The sequence below is a fragment of the Pan paniscus genome, chromosome 11 (genome assembly GCF_029289425.2).
Source record: "Pan paniscus chromosome 11, NHGRI_mPanPan1-v2.0_pri, whole genome shotgun sequence".
NCBI classification, from domain to species: domain Eukaryota; kingdom Metazoa; phylum Chordata; class Mammalia; order Primates; family Hominidae; genus Pan; species Pan paniscus.
The window spans coordinates 10,649,150-10,676,265 of record NC_073260.2 but is presented as its reverse complement, the minus strand read 5'-3'; the positions used below and the strand labels follow the sequence as shown (position 1 = coordinate 10,676,265).

The 27,116-nt window shown below is 48.7% G+C and overlaps 1 protein-coding gene across 5 annotated transcripts; it reads left to right on the top strand.

The window, feature by feature from the left end:
* Nucleotides 1-1,216: 1,216 nt before the first annotated feature.
* Nucleotides 1,217-21,740, top strand: SET (SET nuclear proto-oncogene). Of its 5 annotated transcripts, none has more exons than XM_055117146.1 (9): nt 1,217-1,330; nt 9,160-9,387; nt 16,536-16,593; nt 17,225-17,367; nt 18,024-18,127; nt 18,230-18,343; nt 18,968-19,138; nt 19,232-19,378; nt 19,982-21,740. In XM_055117146.1, exons 2-9 carry the CDS (start codon nt 9,276-9,278, stop codon nt 20,003-20,005), a joined length of 873 nt encoding a protein of 290 aa, XP_054973121.1. In that variant the 5' UTR covers nt 1,217-1,330; nt 9,160-9,275; the 3' UTR covers nt 20,006-21,740. The 5 variants fall into 5 exon arrangements, with proteins under 5 accessions (XP_054973121.1, XP_063450237.1, XP_063450238.1 ...); XM_063594167.1 differs by lacking the exon at nt 1,217-1,330 and adding an exon at nt 8,774-8,826; XM_063594168.1 differs by lacking the exon at nt 1,217-1,330 and adding an exon at nt 8,852-8,893.
* The last annotated feature ends 5,376 nt before the right edge of the window (nt 21,741-27,116 follow it).

The following is a 27,116-nucleotide window of genomic DNA, read 5'->3' as shown; positions in this document are numbered from 1 at the left end:
TTGGGAGGCTGAGGCAGGAGAATCGCGTGAACCCAGGAGATGGAGGTTGCAGTGAGCAGAGATTGCACCACTGCACTCCAGCCTGAGAGAGAGATCGAGACTCCATCTCAAAAAAAATAAAAAATGTCTAGACATGGAGTTTAGCCATGTCGTGCGGCTGGTCTCAAACTCCTGGACTCAAGTGATCTTCCCGTCTCAGCCTCCTAACATGCTGGGATTCAGGCGTGAGCCACCACGCCCAGCCAATGATAACTTTTTAAGGAATACTCAGGAGCCAGAGCTCAGTGTGAGGGGCAAGGAAAGAGAAATGTCTGTGGTAGAGAAACTCTACTGGGAGATTCCTGAGGCCCCGTCAGAGCTGATCTCCCGGGGGTCTCAGAGACCAGCCTTGCTTCACTGTCAGCCTTCCTGAGCGGTCTGTTTTCATTACACTAAGGCTATGTTGGTATAGGGGAGCCAGAAAGACAGGGGTTGGAATCTTGACTCCTCTACTCCTTGCCCTTTGATTTTAGGGCAAGTTATGTCTTTGAGTCTTTATTTATTTTAGAGGCAGGGTATTGCTGTGTCAACCCAGGGTGGAGTGCAGTGGCGCGATCTCAGCTCATTGCAACCTCCGCCTCCTGGGTTCCAGCAATTCTCCTGCCGCAGCCTCCCAAGTAGCTGGGATTACAGGCATGCACCACCATGCCCAGCCAATTTTGTATTTTTAGTAGAGATGAGGTTTCACCATGTTGGCCAGGCTAGTCTAGTCTAACTCCTGACCTCAGGTGATCTGCCCACCTCAGCTTCCCAAAGTGCTGGGATTATAGGCATGAGCCACCGAGCCTGGCGGAGCCTTGATTCTTCATTTGGTTTGGTTCTCCCAACTGTAAAATAAGGGCATAATACTATCCTATAAAGATGGATGGGAGGATTCAAAAGGGTAATGCTTAGTCAGCGCCACATGTAGGTCCAGCTGATGCTCAATAAATGGTAGCTATCTACAGCCATCCCAAGCGGACAGGTGAACAGATAAAGAAACAATACAATGTTTTGGAAACTTCTGGTTCCCAGAGGGAGCCTGGCCTCGGGGTTATGGAACATCTGGTACTCCCTGAGCCTGTCAACTTTTGGGTGGAGTGGAGGGACACCTTTTGCTTTGCCCCCAGCTGCCCTGTAGCTCCATTCTAGAACTGGGAAGAGTTGCCACAGTTGCCTAGTAACGCCCCTGGGAGTCCAGGAAACTCAAATTTTAGAAGCTGGAGAGGAAAGGAAAGGTCGGCCAGGTCCAGCTACCCTGGAGGCTGAAGCAGGAGGATCACTTGAGTCTAGGAGTTCAAGACCAGCATGGGTAATATAGCAAGACCCTGTCTCTACAAAAAATACAAAAATTAGCTGATTTGCTGGGGCACGCCTGTCGTCCTAGCTACTCAGGAGGCTGAGGAGGGAGGATCACTTAGAGCCTGGGAGGTGGAGGCTGCAGTAAGCTATGATCACACCACTGCATTCCAGCCTGGATGATAAACCAAGACCCTGTCTCAATTTAAAAATAAAGAAAAAATATTTAAAAACACACAAACAGGCCAGGCACAGTGGCTCACGCCTGTAATTCCAGCACTTGGGAGGCCAAGGTGGGTGGATCACCTGTGGTCAGGAGTTCAAGATCAACCTGGCCAACATGATGAAACCCCATCTCTACTAAAAATACAAAAAGTAGCCAGGCATGATAGTGGGTACCTGTAATCTCAGCTACTCGGGAGGCTGAGGCAGGAGAATCACTTGAACCCAGGAGGTGGAGCTTGCAGTGAGCCTAGATCCTGCCATTACACTCCAGCCTGGGTGACAGAGAGAGACTCAGTCCAAACAAACAAACAAACAAACAGGAAAAGTTAGGTCTTATGTGTTTGAATTTTTTTTTTTTTTTGAGGCGGAGTCTTGCTCTGTCGCCCAGGCTGGAATACGGTGGTGTGATCTCAGCTCACTGCTACCTCCGCCTCCTGGGTTCAAGTGACTCTCCTACCCTAGCCTCCAGAGTAGCTGGAACTACAGGCATCTGTCACCACGCCAGGCTAATTTTTGTATTTTTTAGTAGAGACATGGTTTTGCCATGTTGGCCAGGCTGGTCTCAAACTCCTGACTTCAAGTGATGTGCCTGCCTCAGCCTCCCCAAGTGTGGGGATTACAGGCCTGAGCCACTATGGTTGGCCCCAGCTGTTTTTTCGTTTTTTTTGTTTTTTGTTTTTTTTTTTTTGAGACGGAGTCTCGCTCTGTTGCTCAGGCTAGAATGCAGTGGCGAGATCTCTGCTCACTGCAAGCTCCACCTCCTGGGTTCAGGCCATTCTCCTGCCTCAGCCTCCTAAGTAGCTGGGACTACAGGCGCCTGCCACCACGGCCGGCTAATTTTTTGTATTTTTGGTACAGATGGGGTTTCACCGTGTTTGCCAGGATGGTCTTGATCTCCTGACCTCGTGATCCACCTGCCTCAGCCTCCCAAAGTGCTGGGTTTACAGGCGTGAGCCACCATGCCCAGACAGTTTTATTTTTAATGTAATATGTTCACAAAGGGCCAGGTGCCATAGCTCACTCCTATAACTCTGTCTCAAAAAAAAAAAAAAGAAAAAAAAAAGTTCACAAGCCTCCAAACTCAAAATGCAGAGCAGAATTCGAGACTAGCCTATCCAACATAGTGAAACTCCATCTCTACTAAAAATACAATAAACTAGCCAGGCATGGTGGCTTATGCCTATATTCCCAGCTACTTGGGAGGCTGAGACACGAGAATTGCTTGAACCCAGGAGGCAGATGTTGTAGTGAGCTGAAATCGCTCCACTGCACTCTAACCTGGGTGACAGAGTGAGACTCCATCTCAAAAGCAAAAACAAGAAAACAAAATGCACAGGCTAGGCACAGTGGCTCATGCCTATAATCCCAGCACTTTGCGTCGACTGAGGTGGGTGGATCACCTGAGGTCAGGAGTTCAAAACCAGCCTGGCCAATGTGGCGAAACCGTCTCTACTAAAAAAAAAAAAAAAAAAAAAAAAAAAAAAAAAAAAAAAATTAGCTCAGCGTGCTGGCAGTCACCTGTAATTCCAGCTACTCGCAAGGCTGAGACAGGAGAATCGGTTGAACCCAGGAGGCAGAAGGTTGCAGTGAGCCAAGATCGCGCCACTGCACTCCAGGCTGGGCTACAAGAGGGAAACTCCATCTGAAAAACAACAACAACAAAAAACACGGCAGGGTAGAGTAACACTGCTACCACCTATCCTTGTCCTCTCACCTCTGATCACCCAGTCCTTTCTCTGGGGACAGCCATGTGATTCGTTTATTGGGAATCCTTCAACAGCTGTGTTAGAGGTACTGGCAAAGTGTTTTTATCTACCCCTCTTTTACACAAATGGCAACATACTAACCACGTGGGTTTGGACTTTGCTTTTTTCCCTTCGACTTAGCTGCAGTTTTCTTTTCTTTTTTTTTTTTTTTGGGGACAGAGTTTCGCTTTCGTTGCCCAGGCTGGCGTGCAATGGTGCAATCTTGGCTCACCGCAACCTCTGCCTCCCGCATTCAAGCGTTTCTCCTGCCTCAGCCTCCCGAGTAGCTAGGATTACAGGCATGTGCACCACGCCCAGGTGATTTTGTATTTTTAGTAGAGATGGGGTTTCTCCATGTTGGTCAGGCTGGTCTCGAACTCCTGACCTCAGGTGATCTGCCCACCTCGGCATCCCAAAGTGCTGGGATTACAGGTGTGAGCCACCATGCCCAGCCTAATTTTTTTTTAAAAGAGGCCAGGTGCAAAAAAAATTAATTTTTCATTTTCAATGTTCATGTGCAGAGACCACAGGTAATTTTTTTTTTTTTTTTTTTTTTGAGACAGAGTCTTGCTCTTGTTGCCCAGGCTGGAGTGCAGTGGTGCAATCTTGGCTCATTGCAGCCTCCACCTCCCAGGTTCAAGCGATTCTCCTGCCTCAGCTTCCTGAGTAGCTGGAATGACGAGTACCCACCACCACGCCCGCTTAATTTTTGTATTTTTAGTAGAGATGGGGTTTCACCATGTGGGCCAGGCTGGCTTTGAACTCCTGATCTCAAGTGATCCACCTGCCTCAGCCTCCCAGAGTGCTGGGATTACAGGTGTGAGCTACCGAGCCCGGCCAGGTAATCTTATAATAAAACAAAGAGGGCCAGGCGTGGTGGCTCACACCTGTAATCCCAGCACTTTGGGAGGTCGAGGCGGGCAGATCATGAGGTCAGGAGATGGAGAGCATCCTGGCTAACATGGTGAAACTCTGTCTCTACTAAAAATACAAAAAATTAGCCGGGCGTGGTGGTGGGCGCCTGTAGTCCCAGCCACTTGTAAGGCTGAGCCAGGAGAATGGCGTGAACCTGGGAAGCGGAGGTTGCAGTGAGCCAAGATTGCGTCACTGCACTCCAGCCTGGGGTACAGAGCAAGACTCCGTCACAAAATAGATAAATAAATAAATAAAACAAAGAGGCAGGTATTATCATCCATTTTACAGATATATACACTGAGACTTAGGCTTGTTAGCAAGCACATCTCTGTGATGAGGTGATCCTCAAATCCATTTCTCATTAGAACGTGGTTATTCTCTTCATGATCTTAGGCAAATCCCTTCTGTCAGGCTCAGCTTGCCCTTTGTAAAATCAAGACACCTGTGACTTTCAAAATGCATTAGAAGGAGCCCAGAGTCTCAGCAGCTCAAAAAGAAGAAAGGGAATCGATGAGGGACATGGGTGATGGTGGCACGTCCTCCACCTTTTCTTCCACCAGAGAAAGCTCAGCTTTTTATCAGTATTGAGGTCATTGACTTATGACTAAGATTTAGTTAAAGTAATTAATTAATTAATTACTTTTTGAGGCAGGGTCTTGCTCTGTTGACCCAGTTGGAGTGCAGTGGAGCAATCATAGCTCACTGTAGCCTATACCTCCCGGGCTCAAGCCATCCTCCTGCCTCAGCCTCCTGAGTGGCTGGGACTAAAGTCACATGCCTTTGTGTTTGGCTAACTTTTGTTTTTTTTTTGTTTGTTTGTTTGTTTTTTGAGATGGAGTCTTGCTCTGTCGCCCAGGCTGGAGTGCAGTGGCGCGATCTCAGCTCACTGAGGCCTCTGCCTCCTGGTTTCTTTCCAGTGATTCTCCTGTCTCAGCCTAAGTAGTATTTAAGGCTGCAGTGAGCCATGATTGCGCCACTGCATTCCAGCCTGGGCAACAGGGAGGGAGACCCTATCTCAAAAAATAGATACACAGACACACATATATAAAATCTGGCAAACCTAAGATTCATGAATGAAATACACTGATATAGCAATCCCCATCCAGAAACTGAGCATCACCAGGACCCTAGAGTCCCCTAATGTCTCTTCCACATACCCTTATACCACAAGACTCTGGACTTCTAATAGTACATGCTAATTTTGCCTGTTTTAGTACTTTCTTTCTTTCTCTTTTCTTTTTTTTTGAGACGGAGTTTTGCTCTTGTTGCCCAGGCTGGAGTGCAATGGTGCCACCTCGGCTCACCACAACCTCTGCCTCTCGGGTTCAAGCGATTTTCGTGCCTCAGCCTCCCAAGTAGCCGGGATTACAGGCATGTGCCACCACACCCGGCTAATTTTTGTATTTTTAATAGAGACGGGGTTTTGCCATGTTGGCCTAGCTGGTCTCAAACTCCTGGCCTCACGTGATCCTCCAGCCTCGGCCTCCCAAAGTGCTGGGATTACAGGCATGAGCCACCGTACCCGGTCAATTATTATTATTATTATTATTATTATTATATTTTTTTGAGACGGAGTCTTGTTCTGTCGCCCAGGCTGGAGTGCAGTGGCGCGATCTCGGCTCACTGAAAGCTCCGCCTCCTGGATTCATGCCATTCTCCTGCCTCAGCCTCCAGAGTAGCTGGGACTACAGGCGCCCGTCACCATGCTTGGCTAATTTTTTGTATTTTTAGTAGAGACGGGGTTTCACCGTGTTAGCCTGGATGGTCTCGATCTCCTGACCTCGTGATCTGCCTGCCTCAGCCTCCCAAAGTGCTGGGATTACAGGCGTGAGCCACTGTGCCCAGTCTATTATTATTATTTTTGAGACAGGGTCTCACTCTGTCACCCAGTCTGGAGTGCAGTGGCGTGATCTCGGTTCACTGCAACCTCCACCTTCTGGGTTCAAGCAATTCTCCTGCCTCAGCCTCCTGGGTAGCTGGGATTACAGGCGTGTGCCACCAAGCCCAGCTAATTTTTGTATTTTTTAGTACAGACTGGGTTTCATCATGTTGGCTGGGTTGGTCTCAAACTCCTGACCTCAAGTGATTTGCCCACCTTGGCCTCCCAAAGTGCTGGGATTACAGGTGTGAGCCGCCACACCTAGCTTGTTTTTGTACTTTATACAAAAGAAATCACACGGTGTATACTATTTTGTGTCTTTGTCTTTCACTCAACATTATATTTGTAGGCTGCATTCACATCATTCCGAGTACCAGTCATTCATTTCTTTTCTTTTTTAGAGACGGAGTCTCACTCTGTCGCCCGGGCTGGAGTGCAGTGGCGCAGTCTCGGCTCACTGCAACTTCAGCCTCCCGGGTTCAAGTGATTCTCCTGCCTCAGCCTCCCGAGTAGCTGGGACTACAGGTGCGTGCCACCACTCCCGGTTAATTTTTGTATTTTTAGTAGAGACAGGGTTTCACCATGTTGGCCAGGCTGGTCTTAAACTCCTGACCTCAGGTGATCCACCTGCCTTGGCCTCCCAAAGTGCTGGGATTACAGGTGTGAGCCACCTCGTCTGGCCCATTTATTTTCATTGCTTTGTAACTTTCCTTTCCTTGAATATCTCACAATGTATTCATTCTACCTTGGACAGACATTTGCATTGTTTCCAGTTTGTCTATTATGAATCTTGCTGCTGTGAACATTCTTGTCTATTATGAATCTTGCTGCTGTGAACATTGGTGCACGTTATGCATATCTGTTGGAGATGTAGGGAGGAGTACCATTGCTCGGTCACAAAGCATGAACACATTCAGCTTGGGTAGTCTTGGCATGCAGTTTTCCACCTTAGTTGTACCAATCTACCTTCTATTAGCTGTTGTGCTTTTGTTTTTTGCCTTACTCATTTTTATGCCCTAACAGACCCCCAATAACAGTGGCCTTTGTGACCCCCAGACAAGCGGCTTTCTAAAAATTCTTCTAGGTTGGGCGCGGTGGCTCACACCTGTAATCCCAGCACTTTGGAGGCTGAAGCAGGAGGATCACTTAAGGTCAGGAGTTCAAGACCAGCCTGGCCAACATGGTGAAAACCCATCTCTACTTAAAATACAAAAATTAGTCACGTGTAGTGGCGGTGCCTGTAACCCCAGCTACTCAGGAGGCTGAGACAGGAGAATTGCTTGAAACTGGGAGGTGGAGGTTGCAGTGAGCCAAAGATTATGCCACAGCACTCCAGCCTGGATGACAGAGTGAGACTCTTTTTTTTTTTTTTTTTTGACAGTCTCGCTCTGTCGCTCAGGCTGGAGTGCAGTGGCGCGATCTCCACTCACTGCGAGCTCCGCCTCCTGGGTTCTGGCCATTCTCCTGCCTCAGCCTCCCGAGTAGTTGGGAGTACAGGTGCCCGCAACCACGCCCGGCTAATTTTTTGTATTTTTAGTAGAGGCGGGGCTTCACCGTGTTAGCCAGGACGATCTCGATCTCCTGACCTCGTGATCCACCCGCATCAGCCTCCCAAAGTGCTGGGATTACAGGCGTGAGCCACTGCACCTGGCCCAGAGTGAGACTCTTTCTATAAATAAATAAATAGTAAAAATTCTTCTGGTCTGGTGTGGTGGCTTATGCCTGTAATACTAGCACTTTGGGAGGCTGAGGTGGGCGGTTGGCTTGGGACCAGGAGTTGGAGACCGGCCTGGGCAACATGGCCAAACCCTGTGCCTACTAAAAATACAAAAAATTAGCCAGGCATGGTGGCGACGTCTGTAGTCCCAGCTACTCAGGAGGCTGAGGTGGGAGGATCACCTGAGCCTGGGAAGTTGAGGCTGCAGTGAGCCATGATCACTAATGTACTTGAGCCTCAGAGACAGGATGGGACTTTTTTTTTTTTTTTTTTTTGAGACGGAGTCTCGCTCTGTCGCCCAGGCTGGAGTGCAGTGTTGCGATCTCAGCTCACTGCAAGCTCCGCCTCCCGGGTTCACACCATTCTCCTGCCTCAGCCTCGTGAGTAGCTGGGACTACAGGTGCCCACCTCCACGCTTGGCTAATTTTTTTGTATTTTTAGTAGAGACGAGGTTTCACCATGTTAGCCAGGATGGTCTCGATTTCCTGACCTCGTGATCCACCTGCCTCAGCCTCCCAAAGTGCTGGGATTACAGGCTTGAGCCACTGCGCCCAGCTGGGACCTTGTCTTAAAAAAAAAAAAAAAGTCTTTTTTTGAGACAGGGTCCCGCTCTGTTGCCTAGGCTGGAGTGCAGTGTCACGATCTCAGCTCACTGCAACCTCCACCTCCCAGGTTCAAGCGATTCTCCTGCCTCAGCCTCCTAAGTAGCTGGGATTACAGGTGCCCACCACCACGCCCAGCTAAAATAAACCCTCTTCTCTTAACTTGTATCCCTTTCTGAAATAAGTGAAGAATGAATAAATACTCCAGGTCTCCAAAGGTTCCTGCTTTTCCCTTTTTCTTTGTAATTCTTTATTTCTTCTTTTTTTTTTTTTAACGCAGGCATCTAATTCCTTTGTAATTCTTGATTGGGAAATCTTTTTTTCAACATTAATCTATCCCTTCAAGCAGAGACAAGGGAGGTCAGGAAGGAGTTAGCGAAACCGGGCAGTGGGGGTGTGGTTTACTGAGGAATGTTCCAAGCTTAGGTGAGGCAACAGCACGTGTTTAAATCTTTTGGAGGCCAAAGGAAAAAAAAAAGAGGATAAGTTCTCAGTAGGGGCAGGCCTGTCTACCTGGGGGTTTGGGAACGAACTGGGGGATAGGCTGCGGGGGTTTCACGTGAAACCAGGAGGTCTAGAAAGCACAGGGATCCTCTCCTCAAGGAAGAACTTGCCCCCTCCCCCAAAGCCAAGAGTGCCCCTGCAGAGCGAGGCAGAGAGCAACTAAAAGAAATTTCTCCTGATTGGAGGGTGGGTGGGATGAGGCTGGGGGAGGGGGCCGGGGTGTGTGTCCCACTGTCATGTAAATATCCCTTCCAGGCAGGGCGGCTCCAGTGCAGATTTAAGCCGCTGGCACCTGGGGCAGTCTCAGTGTTCAGCCTGCTTCCGGACGGGTGAGGAGACTCGTGGTCTGGTTCTGGGACTTCCCTAACAGCATGGCCCCTAAACGCCAGTCTCCACTCCCGCCTCAAAAGAAGAAACCAAGACCACCTCCTGCTCTGGGACCGGAGGAGACATCGGCCTCTGCAGGCTTGCCGAAGAAGGGAGGTACGTTTCTGCGCTAAGTTTTATTGGAGATTTAAGGGATTTGCAAGGATTGACTCTCTGATTTTTACCCCCCAATCCCTCTTGAGATGTGACCCGTAAGCACCCCCAAAGGGTTTTAAACCTGGGATGGTGGATTAAGTTTGCGTGAAGAACCAGAAGGGACTAGACTGGGAGAACGGGAGTGCACGGGAGCTCATCCCTGCCCCCAACTCAACACTGACCCCTGAGCTTGTCTCCCCAGCCCCCAAACTTCCTCCTCTGGGGCTCCCTTTCTTGGCAAGGGGCACTGCCAGCCAGCCTGAGGCCCCTCCTTCACCCCTCCACATCCAGCCAAATCCCCGATTCCTGGTGGTTCTACCTCAGTATCTCTCAGATCTGTCCACCTCTCTCTCTGTTCTTGCTGCTGACGGCGGCCCACAACTCTGGCCTGAATCTCTGCCACCTCCTCATCTTGGCTTCCAGCTTCCTCCTCCTCCCCTTCAGCCTGAGCATAGCCAATCACGTGGCCCACTCCCTGGCTTAAACCCCTCCCTTGCCTCCCCGCGTCCTCCAGGTGCTCAGAAACTTCTCTGGCCCGCCCACCCGGTCCCCGCCAACCTCTCCTGGTTCACACTTCTGAGACTCCCCACCTGGAGGCCTCCCTCAAGGTGGTACCCTTCACCTTGACCTCTTGGGACTCTACCCTCTGATCTCGGGGCCTAGACACCCACTTGCCCTTTCCTCTCCTTACCTGTGCACCACCTCCAGCTCTCTGCTGGAAAGTCACTTCCTGTGGGCAATCTGTGAGCCCCAACACTTGGGAGTTAGGAGTCCCAGAGTCATGCTGCCTCACCCTCTTGTCATTACATTGTAACCAGCAGTTTCATGCCTGCCCTTCCCCCCATTAAACTTAGAGGTGAGGGCTGCATTTTGGGAGACGTAGCTGGAGCTGGACAGAGAGTTGACTGTTCTGGTGAATAGGTCTGGCTCATAGGGGAGGGTTGTGGTGGAGCCTTCCTGGGCTGGGTGTGGATAGGCCCAGGGCCTGCAAGGAAACGGGAAGCTTTGATTGGCTGAGGGCGGGCAACTCTTACGGAAGCAGCACTGAGATGGAGTCCTACCTCAGGGCTCAGTGTGGACCTGTTGGCACTTTTACTGCGTCTCAGTCCCTTTTCCTCCACATGGGATGCAGAGACCTCCTGCCCAGCTTGAAACCTACCTTGCTGGGTGAGCCACATAAAACAACTTGTGCTTGTTTTCTCTTCTGTAAAATGGGATCCACAGTACTGATCTCCAGGCTTGCTGTGAGTCTGAAATCTAAGGGAAGCACTAGACAGCACCTAGCACATCATCAGTGCTCTAGAGTGCATTTGTGCGCAGCAAAATGTGGGTGAGTCTTCCTAGTTTCCTTCCAGTGAGCTTCCTGGGAGTATTAACAGGACTGGAAGGGATGGAAAGGTGTGAGGGGGTTCATCTAAACCCAAAGAACAGCTCCTGCTGCTTAGTAGGCACTGATGGCATGCCAGAAGCTGTGCCAAGCACTTCTCTATCCTCACAGCCGTATGCTGTGGACATCCCAATTTTACAGATCAGAACAGGAGGCTCAAAGAGATGTGTATGTGTCTGTGGCGGGGGAGATGGTCCAGGCTCTGGAGATTTTTTGGTCTGTGCTTGGGACACTGCAGCACTGTGGGGGAATGCCAGCCTCTCTCTGTTCCAGTCTTTCTGGCGGTGGGGTTCTGTCCTCTTCAAAGGGAGCCGGGGGCCGGGCGCGGTGGCTGACGCCTGTAATCCCAGCACTTTGGGAGGCCGAGGTGGGCAGATCACCTGAGGTCAGAAGTTCAAGACCAGCCTGGCCAACATGGCTAAACCCCATCTCTACCAAAGACAGTTAGCCAGGCGTGATGGTGCACGCCTATAATCCCAGCTACTTGGGGGGCTAAGGCAGGAGAATTGCTTGAACTCCGGAGGCGGAGGTTGCAATGAGCCGAGTTCGTGCCATTGCACTCCAGCCTGGGCGACAAGAACAACAACAACAACAACAAAAAAAAAACAACCAGAGGGGCCAGGAGGAGAGGAGAGAGGCAAGGGAGGATTTCTGAGTGAGGGGAGAGGCCAAGAAGAGAGAATGCAGAGCTTCTGGTGTTGGAGACGGGGAGAGAGCAGAGTCCTAAGAGTGGGTGAATAACCTCAGTGTGCCCCTGGCTCGCCTGTGTTTACTCACACCCCTGGCCCTTTTGCTTTCTCTTTCTCTTCAACTTCCTAGTGTGCTCATATTTATCTTGAGAAGTACTGTGTGGGGAAGGGCAGGAAAAGAGGGGCAGGGAGGTGGCAGGGAGGGTTGGGAGGCCAGAAAGGGAACCTGTAAGCCCACTCCCCCATCAGAAGGCATTACAGGGTTCCCTGGGACCCCTGCAGGTGCTTGGGAAACAGGCAGATAAGGCACTTAGGAGACATTGTGGGTCAGGAGTGACCCTATGGGTCAGGCTTTGAGGATGGAAGCAGCCAGCCCTTGGCATAGTGTTCTCAGACAGACTCAGCCCAAGAGCGGGTCGTGAAATCAATTTGGTGGGGTGTGACCTGCATTTTAAATAGGAAATTAGAATCACATCACCCTTGGTAAGGGTAAGTTTTGGTTTGTGTGTGCTAGGTCATGATGTCAAAAGTACTTCTGACTGTTGGTCACATTAAAAAAACTGAGGCAGGGTGCGATGGCTAACTCTTGTAATCCCAGAGCTCTGGAAGGCTGAGGCTGAAGGATGGTTTGAGCTCAGGAGTTTGAGACCAGCCTGGGCAACATGGTGATACCTCCTCTCTACAAAAGATAAAAACAAAATTAGCCAGGCAAGGTGGCAGTGGTGCTTGCCTGTGGTCCCAGCTACTCAGAAGGCTGAGGTGTAAGGATCCCCAGAGCCCAGGAGGTCAAGGCTGCAGTGAGCCATGGTTCTGGGCGACAGAGAGAGACCCTGTCTCATAATAATAATAACAATAAAATAAAAATAGAAAAACTGTTTTAAGGTAAGGGCTTTGTCAATTGCTACTTGGTTTAGAATCTTGGTTCTGTCACTTGCAACAAAGTTTAGTTTATGCTAGGCACAGTGGGTGGCTCATGCCTGTAGTCCCAGCACTTTGGGAGGCCGAGGTGGGCAGATCACCTGAGGTCGGGAGTTTGAGACCAGCCTGGCCAACATGGTGAAACCCCGTCTCTACTAAAAAATACAAAAATTAGCTTGGCATGGTAGTGGGCGCCTGTAATCCCAGATACTCGGGAGGCTAAGACACTCACCATGCACTGTCTTGAACATGAAAGATGCTGCTTGAGCTTTAAGAGCTGATAGTGGGCCGAGCTCAGTGGCTCATGCCTGTAATCTCAGCACTTTGGGAGGCAGAGGCAGGCGGATCACCTGAGGTCAGGAGTTTGAGACCAGTCTGGCCAACATGGTGAAAACCTGTCTCTACCAAAAAATACAAAAATTAGCAGGGCGTGGTGACTCACATCTGTAATCCCAGCAACTCAGGATGCTGAGGCAGGAGAATCACTTGAACCCGGGAGGCGGAGGTTGCAGTGAGCTGAGATGGCACCACTGCACTCCAGCCTGGAAGACAGAATGAGACTTGGTCCCCTCCCCCAACAACAACAACAAAAAAGAGCCAATGGTAAAGTGTGAGTTCTGGAAGGCAGAATTCCAACCCCAAGTTCTGGTTAAAAAATGTCCAAAGAGAGATTTCAGGTATTTTTTTGTTTTTGTTTTAGAGATAGGGTCTTGCTCTGTCACTCAGGCTTCAGTGCAGTGGCTGCATTGGGGCTCACTGAAGCCTGGAATTCCTGGGCCCAAGCGATCCTCCTGCCTTGGCCTCCCAAAGTGTTGGGATAACAGGAGTGAGCTATTGCATGGCCAGGATTTGAAATTGGCCAGCGTATCACTAAAATCAACAAATGGTACTGGCCGGGCGCAGTGGCTCCCGCCTGTAATCCCAGCACTTTGGGAGGACGAGGTGAGTGGATCACCCCAGGTCAGTAGACCAGCCTGGCTAAGGTGGTGAAACTCCATCTCTACTAAAAATACAAAAATTAGCCGGGCATGGTGGCATGTGCCTGTAGCCCCAGCTACTCGGGAGGCCGAGGCAGGAGAATTGCTTGAACCCGAGAGGCAGAGCTTGCAGTGAGCCAAGATTGCGCCACTGCACTCCAGCCTGGGGGACAGAGCAAGACTCCCGTCTCAAAACAAACAAACAAATGCTACTAATCAGGGTTTTTCAGGCTTTTTATGGTTCATGTCTTGGGGTGCTGGAGGGACAGAATGTGGGGCATCCGCATTACTTGAAAAGTATTATTTAAACAAAATGCTTTGGCCCTCCTTAGTGGTTCAGAACTTTGCCTCTCAAGTAGAACTTGTTGGCCCCTTTCATCTCTATGAACAGAACACCGCCTATCGCATGGGGCTGTTGTGAGGCCTCGGTGAGATAACCGTGCCATGCGCTGCTGAAACTGGCACTTAACGCTCAGTATGATTCTTGCGGGCGCTGGGCACCGCGGACTAATGTGGTACCTCCCTGCCTTCACAGGACTTCGAGTTTAATGTGGCTTCAGTGTCGTAACGTTTATCATTTCATAACAGAAACGGGTTCAGAGAGGAAGGGTGACTTGCTCAAGGGTACAAGCTTGCTGGGCAGGGCTTGGACTAAAACCCAGGAATGGCCCTGCGCGCGGATTACACAGCCTGGGGCTTCGCACACGAGCCCGAGTTTGAGTCCGATCTGCAGTTCCCCATCTGGCATCCAGAATGGGGTGCCCCCTGCTTTCTCCACGAAGTGGAAGGCGCCGAAAGGCCGGGCGGAATTCGGGGCCCCCATACGAGGCCGGGCCTGCACTTTCGGGGTGGTGGGCGCCCCGCTCCCGGTGCCCCGCGGAGCAGGGAAGCCGCTCGCTCACCACGTGACGCGCCGGCCGGGGGCACCCGCGCCTCCGTGCGACGCCCCGCCCACCGGCCTGCCGCGCGCCAGTGTCCTGGGTCGGGCCGGAGAGGGGAGAGCGGGGGAAGGGACGCGGCGCGGAGGGCGGCCGTGCGTCGCCGCGCGCCTTCCTCCCGCCTCTCGCCGGGCCCTGTGTCTCCGCGCCGCGACTCCGCCCCCTCATCCCGCCGCCCAGGCCAATGGCGCCGCGGCGCGAGCCTCCCCGGCCGGAGGCGGAGCATCCGCGCGGGGCCTGGCGCGCCTGCGCCCTGCGCCCGCCCCTCGCCGTAGGAGGAGGTGGAGGAGGAGGCGGCTCGGGAGAGCGAGCAGCGAGCTGGCTGGATCGCCGAGCGCGAGTGAGGGAGCCGAGCCGCCCGCCGCCGCCTCCGCCTCCCCTCCGCGAACAGGAGCCCGGGCCGGGGCCCGGCACGCCGCCCCAGCCCGTCCCTCGGCGTCAGGCCGCGAGGGCAGCGCGCGCGAGCGAGCGAGGGGGAGGGAGAGCGAGCGAGCGCCGGGAGGAGGCGGCCGGACCGAGCGGGCGCCCGCGCGTGTGGCGTGAGGGGAAGCCGCCTGCCCGCCCCCTTCGCCTTCCCTTCTCTCCCCCTCCCCGCTCCCCCCCCGACCGCGGAGCAGCACCATGTCGGCGCCGGCGGCCAAAGTCAGTAAAAAGGAGCTCAACTCCAACCACGACGGGGCCGACGAGACCTCAGGTGAGAGCAGCGAGCCCGGGGGCCGGCCCGCGCCGCCATCTTCGCCGCCCGCCCCGGCCCGCAGGCCGCCGGCGGGGCCCGGGGCGCGCGCGGGGGGCGCCGGGCGGGGGGGCGCGGCGCGGCCGGGCGGGGGCCCGCGGACTCGGCGCCCTTTTTTGTGCGCGACTGGGCTGGGGGCCTGGGTGGCGCCGCGGCGGCGGCCGGCGCTGCGAGGCGGGGGCGCTGCGGCCTGCTCGGCGCGGGCGGAGGAGACCCCCCCTTCCTCTCCCCCCTCCCTCGCTCTCCTCCCCCTCCCTCCCTCCCGAGAAGCCTCTCTTTATTGTGCTCCGCCATGATGCCTCGCTCCCATCAGCCGCCGCCACCGCCACATGGTGCGGCCGGACGCGGCCCCGCGCCCGACCTCCCGCGCGGTTCCGCTTCGCGCCCGGCCCGCGGCGGCACCCCCGCCCAGAGGCTGGCCCCGGCGGGGCTTCTGCCTGGAGCTCGGGTGGGGTGGGGGCGCGGGGAACACGCGGGCGGCCGCGCGCTGGGCCTTGGCCGGCCGGGAGGATGCTCTGGCCAGCCCGGGCGCACTCCCCACGTGGGGCGGCCGCCCCGTCGCGCCAGCGTGCGGAGACACCTGGCGCCGCGACCAGTGTATCGGGGGTCTTGGAAATGGCTAAGAAAGCTGGCCTCTGCCTAGGAGGCTCTCGGCAGGGGGGCTGCCAATCCCGGGATGGTTACCGGAAATGAACCGCGCGATCTGGCCCCTTCACACCCACTTAGCTTTGTAGGGGGTTTGTAGTCTTTACAGGACAAAAGGGCACCTATTCCAGAGCACACCCCCTTTTCTTCCTCTCCCTTCTGTGCCTCACTGCTTTCCGATCTAATAATTGCTCCCAGTAAGTGCTCCAAAGTCGTGTGGGGCCGCATCTGAGGTCTGCCCGCCTGAATTGGGTTGGAGGGGTTCATGTTCTGAGAAGGCCAAGGCCAGGGTGTAGGATGGTGCCCCGTGCCTTTCCAGTCTTTGTAGGCGTGCCTGGTATCTTCATCGTAATAGCAGAGTCGTCAACTTTCTATGAAAGGTGGTTTTACCTTGATAGGTGGTAGTGGTGGCCTAATTTGTATCATTGTCATGGGTTTAGTTTCCATATTCTAGTTAGCAGCTGCTACTGTTCTCTTGCAAGTGTATAATGTGAAATAATAAACGTGAAGACTTCTGAATAAGGTTATTCTGTATCTTTCATAGTAGAAACCTTAATGATCGGTCTGTTGTAGTGAAACTCTTTAAAAAGGCGCTATAGAAAACCAATTTCTGAGTAAACCAGCAGACAGCATGACTTGTAAATGGTCTTTTAATTAATTAAAAAGAAATTTGTCAGCTACAAGCATGAACATGTGGAACGCTTACCTTTGTACTAGGCGTTTTTGTTTTTGTTTTAATGGCTTTTGGAATATTATAGTATTAACATCTGGAAAACTAGGTAAATTTATCTTAGAATTAAGTTTTTTGCTCCTTTTTTGCAGAAAAAGAACAGCAAGAAGCGATTGAACACATTGATGAAGTACAAAATGAAATAGACAGGTAACATTTTTCTTAATATACTTCGGAGAAATTTTCTGAGATGTGTCTAATAGCCCGGTAATTATCGAAGCTATGGTCAAATCTATCCACTGTCAAAGGGGAAATGATTCTAACTTGGTTGGAAATACTTATGTAGATTCAGTGTTTTTTGGTGAAGTGATTGTACAGAAGTTTTTGAAAGTGCATTGACCTTACAAGGTTTGGGTTTGCTTTCAAAGACTGAAAATTGTCTGAATTGCAGTGTAGGTCTTCTGATGGTTTAGCAGTGTGGCATCAGTGGTTGCTCTAACTTGCCTTACAACTTTGTTATGGAATTAGCCACTTTATTTAGAAATCGTGCTTGAGGGAAACAATTGAAATTGGACTGGAAATGGAATGGGCGAAGTAAATACACACGTTACCAGAGTGTTGAGTTTGGGCACTCTTAACAGTCATTATTACTCAGTGTTTATTGATAAATCAGACAAAATTGCCATCTTAGTTTTGAGTGTCTAAATTAGGTGATAATGGTTATTATAATTTGGTTATTTTGCATGACTCAAGCTAGTAAGTAAATACACTCTGTAATCTCTACCAATTTTTTAATTTGTTAAATACTATCATTGTCAACATCTCTTTTCATTTGCTTCAGACTTAATGAACAAGCCAGTGAGGAGATTTTGAAAGTAGAACAGAAATATAACAAACTCCGCCAACCATTTTTTCAGAAGAGGTCAGAATTGATCGCCAAAATCCCGAATTTTTGGGTAACAACATTTGTCAACCATCCACAAGGTACGTTTTGGACAGGGCATTGTTAAAGGATAAACAGTGTTTGTTAGAATGGAGGAAGCTTGGTGAAGACTTAGTCCAGCATGCTGGGTTGCGTGCAGCAAAGACAGGCTGGGTGCGGTGGCGCACCTGTAATCCCAGCACTTTGGGAGGCTGAGGTGGGTGGATCACTTGAGGTCAGGGGTTCGAAACCGGCTTGGCCAACAGGTTGAAACCCCGTCTGTACTAAAAATACAAAAAAAATTAGCTGGGCGTGGTGGCGCGCGCTTGTAATCCCAGCTACTCGCTACTTGGGAGGCTGAGGCAGGAGAATCGCTTGAACCCAGGAGGGGGAGGTTGCAGTGAGCCGAGATTGTGAGCTTTTGCATTCCAGCCTGGGCGACAAGAGTGAGGCTGTCTCAAAGAAAAAAAAAAAAAAAACCTCAAAGACGGGAAAAGATATACAGCTACTGCTTTCTATTCTGTTTAGGAGAAGCTATATTCTAATTGCTTGATGAAAGATAGTGACAGTCTGACATTGAGCAATTGCCTTTAGTTAATAATGGGTTTATAAAACCAAAGATGCTCACTAAGTTCGGAAAAATTTTAAAGGGATCACTTAAATTGTTGTTAGTGTGTGCCTGTTGAAAATTCAGCTGACCTGTAATTTTCTGGCCTAGTGTCTGCACTGCTTGGGGAGGAAGACGAAGAGGCACTGCATTATTTGACCAGAGTTGAAGTGACAGAATTTGAAGATATTAAATCAGGTTACAGAATAGATTTTGTAAGTATCTCTAACTTAATCTTGTTTGCCACTGTGGAAATTAATGTGAGCTTTCGTTGGAAGACCTGTTCATATTTCTAATCTTTCAATTATTTATTACAGTATTTTGATGAAAATCCTTACTTTGAAAATAAAGTTCTCTCCAAAGAATTTCATCTGAATGAGAGTGGTGATCCATCTTCGAAGTCCACCGAAATCAAATGGAAATCTGGAAAGGTATGTTTTGAGGAATTATTTGACAAAAATAGCATTTTGCCTATTTCAGTTTAGTTTTAACCACTTACAAGTGCTTGATACTTTGGTCATGTGGCTAAATACAAAACCTTAAAATATAAAACGTTCCAGTGTGCTGAAGCCAAGTATTACAGTAGTTTAGGGTTCTCATTAGCTACTACAGATGTAGGCAGGAAGATCTCTTGAGCCTAGGAGTTTACCCTGGGCAACATAGACCCTTACCTTCCAAAAAACAACAAAAAAAGAGAAAAATCTAGCCCAAGTTTAAGAATTGAGAACTGGACTAAATTTTTTGTTACTGTTGTTTTCTGCAGTGGTGACTGAGCTCTTCAAATGGCTTGCCATTTCTCAAAATCATTTACATCCGTATTTAGGTAGTAAGACATAGTTTAGATATTTATACTGTGTTGTGCTAGTGGCTGTTAACAGCGGAACTAATTTTATGGAAAACCAAATGTAGTTGATACTACCTCTACCTGCTGTACAGTTTTATAATTGCTCTTAGGTAATAATGGTAGCTTTTGGGGAAAATCTTATTTTTTAAATTATAGGGAGTTTGGGTGTTATGGAGAGATTGTATCAAAAGCTCTTCCGGTATTCATTTAGGATTTGACGAAACGTTCGAGTCAAACGCAGAATAAAGCCAGCAGGAAGAGGCAGCATGAGGAACCAGAGAGCTTCTTTACCTGGTTTACTGACCATTCTGATGCAGGTGCTGATGAGTTAGGAGAGGTCATCAAAGATGATATTTGGCCAAACCCATTACAGTACTACTTGGTGAGTTCTAATACTCATTTATTCAAGGTTGGACTTGTCTCGGTTGTTTAAAAATGAGTCCTTATATTGTGCTTTTTTTTTTTTTTTTTTAAGGTTCCCGATATGGATGATGAAGAAGGAGAAGGAGAAGAAGATGATGATGATGATGAAGAGGAGGAAGGATTAGAAGATATTGACGAAGAAGGGGATGAGGATGAAGGTGAAGAAGATGAAGATGATGATGAAGGGGAGGAAGGAGAGGTAAAAGAAAATTTGGCTAAACCCACAAAGATAACTTTTAAAGAATTCACCATGTTATTTTGGGGATATATATATATATATAGTGGTAGAACTGACCAGAACTGATTGTGGAAAAAAAGTAAGCCATTTTGTTGTTCAAGAATTAAGGAAATGTTTGATAAGCACATGGTACTAATGTTTAACTAGGTTTTTTTTGGGTTTTTTTTTTGGGTTTTTTTGGTTAGTCTTATCACCACCCAAGCTTGTTTTTCCCTAGCCAGTACTTAGGCAATATAGGCAGTGTAGCTGGTCAAATTCTGACATCTCTGAAATAACAAAGTTTCATGTATTTTCGACAAACTGCACAATTTCTGAATAGTCAAATTTAGGATAGGTTGGTTTTATTTCGGATTATTTGATCTGAAATATACCTGATTTGGTTAGAACTGAAAAGTTACTAATTAATCTGAAGCAACATCATCACGGGTGTTTCCTTCGATGCAGCTGACTTACAGGTTTAGAAACTGGAGTGCCCCCAGGGGCACTCGTGGGGTCCATTGTGGTCCATATGAAAGCAAGTCTCAGCATTAATCCTGAAGATTAACTGCCCACTTTTTCTTTCAGGAGGATGAAGGAGAAGATGACTAAATAGAACACTGATGGATTCCAACCTTCCTTTTTTTAAATTTTCTCCAGTCCCTGGGAGCAAGTTGCAGTCTTTTTTTTTTTTTTTTTTTTTTTTACCTCTTGTGCTCAGTCGCCCTGTTCTTGAGGTCTCTTTTCTCTACTCCATGGTTCTCAACTTATTTGGGGGGAAATACCTTGAGCAGAATACAATGGGAAAAGAGTCTCTACCCCTTTCTGTTCGAAGTTCATTTTTATCCCTTCCTGTCTGAACAAAAACTGTATGGAATCAACACCACCGAGCTCTGTGGGAAAAAAGAAAAACCTGCTCCCTTCGCTCTGCTGGAAGCTGGAGGGTGCTAGGCCCCTGTGTAGTAGTGCATAGAATTCTAGCTTTTTTCCTCCTTTCTCTGTATATTGGGCTCAGAGAGTACACTGTGTCTCTATGTGAATATGGACAGTTAGCATTTACCAACATGTATCTGTCTACTTTCTCTTGTTTAAAAAAAGAAAAAAAAAACTTAAAAAAATGGGGTTATAGAAGGTCAGCAAAGGGTGGGTTTGAGATGTTTGGGTGGGTTAAGTGGGCATTTTGACAACATGGCTTCTCCTTTGGCATGTTTAATTGTGATATTTGACAGACATCCTTGCAGTTTAAGATGACACTTTTAAAATAAATTCTCTCCTAATGATGACTTGAGCCCTGCCACTCAATGGGAGAATCAGCAGAACCTGTAGGATCTTATTTGGAATTGACATTCTCTATTGTAATTTTGTTCCTGTTTATTTTTAAATTTTCTTTTTGTTTCACTGGAAAGGAAAGATGATGCTCAGTTTTAAACGTTAAAAGTGTACAAGTTGCTTTGTTACAATAAAACTAAATGTGTACACAAAGGATTTGATGCTTTTCTCTCAGCATAGGTATGCTTACTATGACCTTCCAAGTTTGACTTGTATAACATCACTGTCAAACTTTGTCACCCTAACTTCGTATTTTTTGATACGCACTTTGCAGGATGACCTCAGGGCTATGTGGATTGAGTAATGGGATTTGAATCAATGTATTAATATCTCCATAGCTGGGAAACGTGGGTTCAATTTGCCATTGGTTTCTGAAAGTATTCACATCATTTGGGATACCAGATAGCTCAAAACTCTCTGAGTACATTGTGCCCTTGATTTTTATCTCCAAGTGGCAGTTTTTAAAATTGGCCTTTTACCTGGATATAAATTAATTGTGCCTGCCACCACCATCCAACAGACCTGGTGCTCTAATGCCAAGTTATACACGGGACAGTTGCTGGCATGTCTTCATTGGCTATATAAAATGTGGCCAAGAAGATAGGCTCTCAGTAAGAAGTCTGTGATGGTTAGCAGTAACTGTCCCTGCTTTCTGGTATAAAGCTCTCAAATGTGACTATGTGAATCTGGGTGGGATAATGGACTCAGCTCTGTCTGCTCAATGCCATTGTGCAGAGAAGCACCCTAATGCATAAGCTTTTTAATGCTGTAAAATATAGTCGCTGAAATTAAATGCCACTTTTTCAGAGGTGAATTAATGGACAGTCTGGTGAACTTCAAAAGCTTTTTGATGTATAAAACTTGATAAATGGAACTATTCCATCAATAGGCAAAAGTGTAACAACCTATCTAGATGGATAGTATGTAATTTCTGCACAGGTCTCTGTTTAGTAAATACATCACTGTATACCGATCAGGAATCTTGCTCCAATAAAGGAACATAAAGATTTTTTTTGGACTGGGGTCATTCTCCTTGTTTTGTAGAGAAATGTTACTTGCTATTGGATCCAGAAATTGTTCTAGTTTTTTGTCTTCACATCGTTAGTGACTGGGGAAGTGTGGGTTAGCGCTAATGGTATAACATTGGTTTAGAAAGCTTTGAGCTGGTCGGTGTACAAGTAAAGGACAAATTCAAATATCTTACTTGGATACAGTTTCTGAGTAAACAGTTTCTGAGAGGGTGAGTATAGCATTTTCATTTTGAAGTCTCAAAAGGACTTTTCACTAGGAAGAAAATTGAGTACAGTGGGTCCTGTTATCTGCAGCTTCAGCTACATGTGGTCAACTACAGTTCAGATACTTTGAGACTACATTCACACCTATACTGTATGTTAAATGTGTGAATGTATACAGTTACAGTATACAATAGTCAAAATTGTCCTATACCGTTAATCTCTTACTGTGCTTAATTTGGAAATTAAGTTTTATAGGCAGGTACAGGAAAAATTGTATGGGACTTGATACTCCTGTGGTTTCAGGCAGCCCCTGGGGCATCTTAGAATGTATCTCCTTTGGATAAGTGGGGCTACTGTAGTCATTTGAATCAATATCCACAAGCCTGTGATACTTTGTCACAAACTTAACAGTGAAACAGCGCAACTAGTGGTTTTACATGCTGGTGAGCGTCTAGGGCTGTCAGGTTATAGGTCACAATAACGTTTATTTTCGGGAATGTAAAAAATCGGGAGCCCTTTAAGGTAGTAGTAGTTCACTCAACTATTGTGATCTGAGGTGCCACTAATATCTGCAAATCTTGTAAGAGAACTAGGCTGTGAGAAAGCAAAATGGCAACCTTAATGTACCAAAAAATTTCCATACACAGTAGCCAGCATGCCTTGTGTCCAATTGCAAGACAAGTTCTTGGGCTGGTCTTTAGTGTGTATTGGAATGGGCTCAGCTCCTTTTCTCAAGGACATTTGAAAATAGAAGTTGGGCACAGTGGCGCATGCCTGTAATCGCAGTACTTTGGGAGGCCCAGGCTGAAGGATCGTGTAAGTCCAGGAGCTCTAGGCCAACCTGGATGACAGGGACATCCCAACACTACCATTAAAAAACAAAACAACAAAAAAAACAGGTGTGGTGGCGCTAGGCTAATCCTAGCTACTTGAGAGGCTGGGGCAGGATTGCCTTAGCCCAGGAGTTTTGAGGCTGCACTGAGCTATGATTTTGCCACAAGACAAGAGTAATAATGGCTGTTTAGGAAGGGGCTGTGTTCCCAAGCTGTGCTGTATTTGGCTTATGAGGGGTATTTAATAACTGCATGAATTAGGATGGAGGGCAGTAGCTTGCAAGATGTCCTTACATCTAGTTTCAAAACCTTAAGGAATATTCTGCTTTAGACCATCTCGGTTTTTGTTTCTCCAGTGATTTCATTTTATTTATTTTTGAGACAGAGGTCTCACTCTGTCGCCTAGGCTGGAGTGCAGTGGCACGATCTCAGCTCACTGCAACTTCCACTTAGCAGGTTCAAGCCATTCTTCTGCCTCAGCCTCCCGAATAGCTGGGATTACAGGCACGTATCACCATACCCAGCTAGTTTTCATATTTTAGTAGAGATGGGGTTTCACCGTGTTGGTCAGGCGGGTCTCAAACTCGCGATCTCACGTGATCTGCCCTCCTGGGCCTCCCAAAGTGCTGGGATTACAGGCGTGAGTCACAGCGCCCGGCCAGTCACAAGTTTACTACTTTTTTTTTTTTTTTTTTTGAGACGGAGTCTCGCTCCGTCACCCAGGCTGGAGTGCAGTGGCATGATCTCTGCTCACTGCAAGCTCCACCTCCCGGGTTCACACCATTCTCCTGCCTCAGCCTCCCGAGTAGCTGGGACGACATGCACCCGCCACCACACTCGGCTAATTTTTTGTATTTTTAGTAGAGACGGGGTTTCACCGTGTTAACCAGGATGGTCTCAATCTCCTGACCTCATGATCCACCCACCTTGGCCTCCCAAAGTGCTGGGATTACAGGCATGAGCCACCGCGCCCAGCACAAGTTTACTTTTTAATAGGCCTGAGGCAAAGGGCTGCAGAATAGCAAGGACTTTTAGAGTGGAGGGTATAGACCAACTGTAGTTGGTGACATTGTGTGCTCAGATTCTACCCGGAGACAAACCGAAATAAAAATGGACTGGTTGTAGGGCCAGGCACGGTGGCTCATGCCTGTAATCCCAGCACTTTGGGAGGCTGAGTGAGTGTTCACAAAGTCAGGAGTTCGAGACCGGCCAGTTCGAGACCAGCCTGGCCAACATGGGGAAACCCCATCTCTACGAAAAATACAAAAATTAGCCAGGCATGGTGGCACGCGCCTGTAATCCCAGCTACTTGGGAGACTGAGGCAGGAGAATTGTTTGAACCCAGGAGGCGGAGGTTGCAGTGAGCCGAGATCGTGCCACTACACTCCAGCCTGGGCGACAGAGTGTGATGGCGTCTCAGAAAAAACAAAAATTGGTTGCAACACCAAGAAGGAAAAAATTGTATTCATGGAAGGGGGAAAATGTTTCCTCATGCAGCCTGTTGACAAGTTTTAGGTTCCTTTCAGTTGAGTTATAGTCTTTTTTTTTTTTTTTTGAGATAGAGTCTTGCTCTTTTTACCCAGGCTGTAGTGCAATGGTGCAATCTCGGCTCACCGCAATCTCCACCTCCCGGTTTCAAGCGATTCTCCTGCCTCAGTCTCCTGAGTAGCTGGGATTACAGGCATGCGCCACCACCCTGGCTAATTTTGTATTTTTAGTAGAGACGGGCTTTGTCCATGTTGGTCAGGCTGGTCTTGAACTCCCGACCTTACGTGATCCGCCCGCCTCGGCCTCTCAAAGTGTTGGGATTATAGGCGTGAGCCGCCATGCCCAGTGAGTTATAGTCTTTTAAAGGCCAACTGGCTAGAGAGTTGGTTTGCACTATTCACGGTCCACTAAATGCTGAACACGAATTTCCTAAGAATTCCAGTCTTATGAAGTATTATCACTATCAGAAGTAAGGTGCAACTACCTGGTCAGACTCATCCAGCAGTCCAGGACTTGGCTTCCCTGTGTAAGGTGGTGAAAACACTCCCCAGGTCGGGCGCGGCAGCCACACCTGTAATCCCAGCACTTTGGTAGGCTGAGGCAGGTGCATCACGTGAGGTCAGGAGTTCGAGACTGGCCTGGCCAACATGGCGAAACCCCATGTCTACTAAAAATATAAAAAATTAGCCAGGTGTGCCGAGCGCGGTGACTCCCGCCTGTTATCCCAGCACTTTGAGAGGCCGAGGCGAGCGGATCACAAGGTCAGAAGATCGAGACCGTCTTGGCTAACACAGTGAAACCCCGTCTCTACTAAAAATACAAAAATTAGCCGGGCGTGGTGGTGGGCGCCTGTAGTCCCAGCTACTCAGGAGGCTGAGGCAGGAGAATGGCGTGAACTCTGGAGGCGGAGCTTGCAGTGAGCCGAGATCAGCCACTACACTCTAGCCTGGGCGAAAGCGCGAGACTCCGTCTCAAAAAAAAAAAAAAAAAAAAAAAATTAGCCAGGTGTGGTGGCATGTGCCTGTAGTCCCAGCTACTCAGGAGGCTGAGGCATGAGAATCACTTGGACCCGGGAGGTGGAGGTTGCAGTGAGCCAAAATTGAGCCACTGCACTCCAGCCTGGGTGACAGAGCAAGACTCTCTCAAAAAAACAAAAAACAAAGCCACTTTCCAACCAAACTTGGAAAACCATCGAATTCAGCTTCCTGCCTGCAGTGAGTGGATAAATGAGCCAGGAGTTGAGATGTGAGCACCCTCCTATGGAGAGTTATCTCAGATTACTCTTGGCTTCCAGAAGTAACATTTAGCCATCAAGGCAAATACACATTTTAAAGTGTTAATTAGCTGGCTGGACTGATTGCACCACTGGAGAATTCCTAAAAGGTGGGGAAGGCTTGTTAGTTTGATTCCTGGGTTTTTGATGAGCTGCAGTGAGAAGCTGAGGACTTTTTTACTTCTTTATTTTACTTTTTTAAGAGATGGTGTCTCACTATGTTGGCCAGGTTGGTCTTGAACTCTTAGGCCTCAAGCAATCCTCCTGCCTCATCAGCCTCCCAGAGTTCTAGGATTACAGGCATGAGCCATTGGGCTTGGTCAGCCTTTTTGCTTCTAAATGATGGATAATAACATTCATTTAACCTCCATTTTATTTTATTTTTATTTATTTATTTTTCTTGAGACAGAATCTTGCTCTGTTGCCCAGGCTGGAGTGTAGTGGCGTGATCTTAGCTCGCTGCAACCTCTGCCTCCCAGGTTCAGGTGATTTGCCTGCCTCAGCCTCCCGAGTAGCTGGGACTACAGGCGTGCGCTACCACGCCCTGCTAGTTTTTGTAATTTTTTATTTTATTTATTTTTTTGAGATGGAGTTTTGCTCTTGTCATCCAGGCTGGAGTGTAGTGGCGAGATTGGCTTACTGCAACCTCCACTTCCCAGGTTCAAGTGATTCTCCAGCCTCAGCCTCCCTAGTAGCTGGGATTACAGGCACCCACCACCATGCCCAGCTAATATTTTTTTTTGTAGTTTTAGTAGACACAGGGTTTCACCATGTTGGCCAGGCTGGTCTTGAACTCCTGACCTTGTGATCTGCCTGCCTCGGCCTCCCAAAGTGCTAGGATTACAGGCGTGAGCCACCGCGCCCAGCTGCCTTTTTAATTTTTTTTTTAGCAGAGACGGGATTTCACCATGTTGGCCAGGCTGGTCTTGAACTCCTGACCTTAAGTGATCTGCCCTCCTCGGCCTCCCAAAGTGCTGGGATTACAGGCATGAGCCACCATGCCCAGCCAACCCCCATGTCAAAGAACCTACTATGTGCCAGGTGCTTGTGCTAATGTCTAGACCTCAACAACTCTAATGTGTAAATGTCACATTTCGCCTCTGATTATGAAATCTGGGCATGTTTCACACAGCCAAGTTGCCTTTGCTTATATGTCAATGCCACTTGGGTGATTTCCCATAGCAGGACAACCCAGTGTTGTCCATGGCTCACCAATTTCACTTTTTTCCAGTCCATTATGAAGGAAGTGATTAGTGCAAAGCACAACGTGGCTTCCTTCAGTAAGAGCACCAGAGCCTGTCTGTTCCAAGTCACTGTCGGTATTTGACCCTTCATCACCTTCTCACCTCCTGGAGGACGCTCCTCCACGAAGTCCTGACACAACCTCCTGTAAACGCAGGATGTCAGGACGGGCTGAATGGCCCGCCATAGACTAGGCAGTGACCAGCACACCTCCCTTGGGCTGAAATAGTGGCGGCTATTTCACCAGGTGTAAATGGCTTTTCTCCCGTGTGGATGGATGGGCTTTTTAGGGTAAAGCCCTAAAAAGTGGCACGGGCTGAACC

Bases quoted from the DNA above. Each gene is read 5' to 3' on its own strand.
- SET (XM_055117146.1), top strand. From the start codon at position 9,276: ATGGCCCCTAAACGCCAGTCTCCACTCCCGCCTCAAAAGAAGAAACCA. The intron at 9,388-16,535 runs GTACGTTTCTGC...CCTTTTTTGCAG, and splicing joins AGGCTTGCCGAAGAAGGGAG to AAAAAGAACAGCAAGAAGCG. The intron at 17,368-18,023 runs GTACGTTTTGGA...TTTCTGGCCTAG, and splicing joins ATTTGTCAACCATCCACAAG to TGTCTGCACTGCTTGGGGAG.